General features: G+C 33.0%; 1 protein-coding gene across 1 annotated transcript; it reads left to right on the forward strand.

Annotated features, from left to right (window-relative positions):
* Positions 1-422: 422 nt before the first annotated feature.
* WRKY55 (WRKY DNA-binding protein 55) lies at positions 423-3,101 on the forward strand. The gene is made up of 3 exons (XM_078977947.1): positions 423-986; positions 1,826-1,957; positions 2,357-3,101. The coding sequence occupies exons 1-3, from the start codon at positions 460-462 to the stop codon at positions 2,871-2,873; spliced, it is 1,176 nt and encodes a 391-aa protein (XP_078834073.1). The 5' UTR covers positions 423-459; the 3' UTR covers positions 2,874-3,101.
* Positions 3,102-3,332: the final 231 nt, after the last annotated feature.

Genomic DNA, 3,332 nt, shown 5'->3' on the forward strand with positions numbered 1-3,332 from the left:
AAGTCTAATTAGGTAAAGAAAATGTCGCAAAAACAGTAATGATAGTATATATTTTAGCTAATGGATTCCGTCTCATTCCGCTCAGTTTCTCAACATTCTAGTAGTTTCGCATGTTTTCTTAATTAATTTGGAATCAGATAGACATAAATTTCATCCCAAATAGTGATCATTGTAATTAAAAATGTTTTAAGTTGTGAAAGAACAACATATTTTTTCAAGTCATGTGTTTCAAAGGTTAGAAAATTCGTCCACCAATCGATGGAGTCTCCATGCCAAGTCGTCTTGTAGACCCAACTCAAAAAGCTTGCAAATTTTAGAGACCATGACCAAGTCAACCAAACCCCTTCTTCTTCGATCCAACGTGTCCAAGATCTTACAAATACTTTGAATCTTTTCTTCTACTTTTTTCTTAACCCCTTTTACCCATTTCTTAAAATCTTGAAATTCTTTTCTTAATATATGCATCTAAATCCTAATCTTTTCACCACCATTTTTGTTGCTTACAACCCTCCAAGATTTAGTTACAGATCGCACCAACATCATATTCATACTCTTGATAATCACAATTCGAAAAAGAGAACCCAGAAATCAGCCATGGAAGAGATTGTTTCTTTGATCTTTCATGGGCGCAAGTTGGTTAAAGATCTTGAAGAAGCGCTGCCCAACATACCGAACCAACCCTACCTCCTTATTAGTTTATGTGATGAGATTAGTAGGGTTTTTGGTGATGCAAGGGAGCGGTTGAGTTTGGTTGTGCAGGAGTATGGCCACCATGAGCCACCACCAACAATGGAGGCTGGTGGTGGTAGTGGAACTGTGCCGGAATGGCTGAGGAGTTCGCATGCAACAGATATGGTGCTACCGGAGCAACTAGTTCAACTGCACCATGGGTTGGAGGCCATTGCTAACCAAGAATTAGGTGGCGGAAATGTGGAGGCTCAGGGGACGGATGTAGGCCATTCTTCATTGCCCCGGACACGTAGAAGGTAAAGGGAAATTAAACTTTTATAAATGCAATGTCTATGTTATTCAACTAGCTCTAAATATAAATCCTATGTTTTTCTAAAAATACTGAAAAAACTGGGTCTACATATACGATCGTGAATAACATGATAATTTCATCGGATATATGTAAATGCATGCAAACATGATATCAAGCTCTACATTACATACAAATGGGGTTCCAAAGAGTAAGATACACATGATTTTAAGATAAGAATAATTACTACTTTATGCGACATAAGTTGCATGTTTTTATCCAAATATTCAAGGAAATGGATTTTTTAGTAATTTATATTGTGGATTTTTTTTTATCACATGTGAATTTCTCATGAAATAAATATTATCATTTTATATACGTAAAGTATTAAATATCATATATATATATATATATATATATATATATATATATATATATATATATATATATATATATATATATATATATATAATATTAAATTGCAATAAATATGTTTTTTTTTCTTATTTTAAAGTTGTACATTAAAAAATATTTTCTATTTACACTTTAATTTAATGTTTAATATTTTTTTTTTAAATCAACCCGTGTAATAGACGGGTTTCACAATTAGTTTGTTACTAAAACATAATTTTGGTTGTCTAAATTGGCAAGCATATAACTTCATTGCATAAAATAATTGGATCATTAACCCTTTAAGATTCAAAAATTTCATTGGAAGAAAAGTGAGTAAGAAAATGATGCAAACTTAATTTTGTTGGAAGTTCATTGATATGTGTATCTTATAATATTGAAAAAACTTTATGTTGAAGGACATGGTAGGTCTGATTTTATTATGTGTGCATGCAGAAAACATGAAGCAGATAGACGTACATTCAGAATACCAGCTCCCAGGATGGGGAACACAGAAGTTCCACCAGAGGACGGCTACACTTGGAGAAAATATGGTCAAAAGGAAATTCTCGGGTCAAGGTTTCCAAGGTATAAAAGTCACGTATAACATGATATTTGAAATTTTATATCTATCTAGTTTTTCATAAAAACGAATATATTAACCTTTTTTACTGTATAATTTCAGAAAACATCTTTCGAGTTTTTTTACACATATTGAAAGTTTCTTGTTGCAAATCTTGAGATTTTTGGTACAATCTTGAAAGTCCAATGGTTTCCATGATTGCAACTAATTATAAAATGACATTTCTATTAATTGGTTTGAATTCAAAGATTTTGTACATGAGATGGTCTTCTTGCCACGACATTTGTTTACTGTCCTTCTTTGAATATTCAAGCTTTCAAATATTTTTCATGGGCGTAGACTCGGTATTCTGGATGGTTGGAACATTCTGATGAAATTTACAATTTCGGTCCTTGGTATTTCAGGGGATATTACAGATGTACCCATCAAAAGTTATACAACTGTCCAGCCAAAAAACAAGTTCAAAAGCTAGATAACGACCCCAATACATTTGAAGTGACGTACCGAGGTGACCATACATGTATCATGTCCTCCACTGCTCCGTCGATGCCGCCACCAGCAGCAGCGGCAGCGGAGGCTATACCCATCCAATCGCTACCATCTCATCATGATCATTTGCCACCTTCTTCTTCACAGACCCCTCAATGGTTATCCATGGATATCAAACAGTCGGTGGGAGATCTTTACAGTATTACTCATCATCATGGGATGCAATCGTATAGGAATCAATCAGCTGATATTGGTGGCGAAGCGGCAGGTCCATCATCTCCGACGACTAGATATGTTGAGTACGGTACTGGAATGACAGATTTGGATTTGGTTGATACGATGTTTAACTCCGGGAGTAGCAGCAATAATAGTATGGAACTCATTTTTCCTCAAAAGGAAGAAACAAAGGACGGCGGAGACAAGACAAATTAGACAGATTTATCTTCCAAAAATTGCACAAGAAAATTATCCAATTTTTGTAACGTTCCTTCGGTTACATCTAACAAATAAAGTGGCTCATCTTTAGTAATTTTTTTTTTTTTAGTGGCTTCAATATAAGTTTTCTCTTTCATCCGTTTGTCATATTTAGTTTTATAAATTTCGATTCCATTTTTTATCCTTTTTATTGCAATTTTTTTTGTACAATACGGTGGTTTAACGAGAAAGATTCATGGCTATATATACTCTTTGTGATTTTTTATTTTTGGAATATATATATATATATATATATATATATATATATATATATATATATATATATATATATATATAGAGAGAGAGAGAGAGAGAGAGAGAGAGAGATTCAAATGTTTTTAGCAACTATTGTGTGCATGAATGCACCAATAGGAATTTAGAAATAATTAAATAATTAAAAATTGTAATAAGGGTAAT

Source organism: Lactuca saligna, chromosome 2 (genome assembly GCF_052625555.1).
Source record: "Lactuca saligna cultivar CGN05327 chromosome 2, ASM5262555v1, whole genome shotgun sequence".
Classification (NCBI taxonomy): Eukaryota; Viridiplantae; Streptophyta; class Magnoliopsida; order Asterales; family Asteraceae; genus Lactuca; species Lactuca saligna.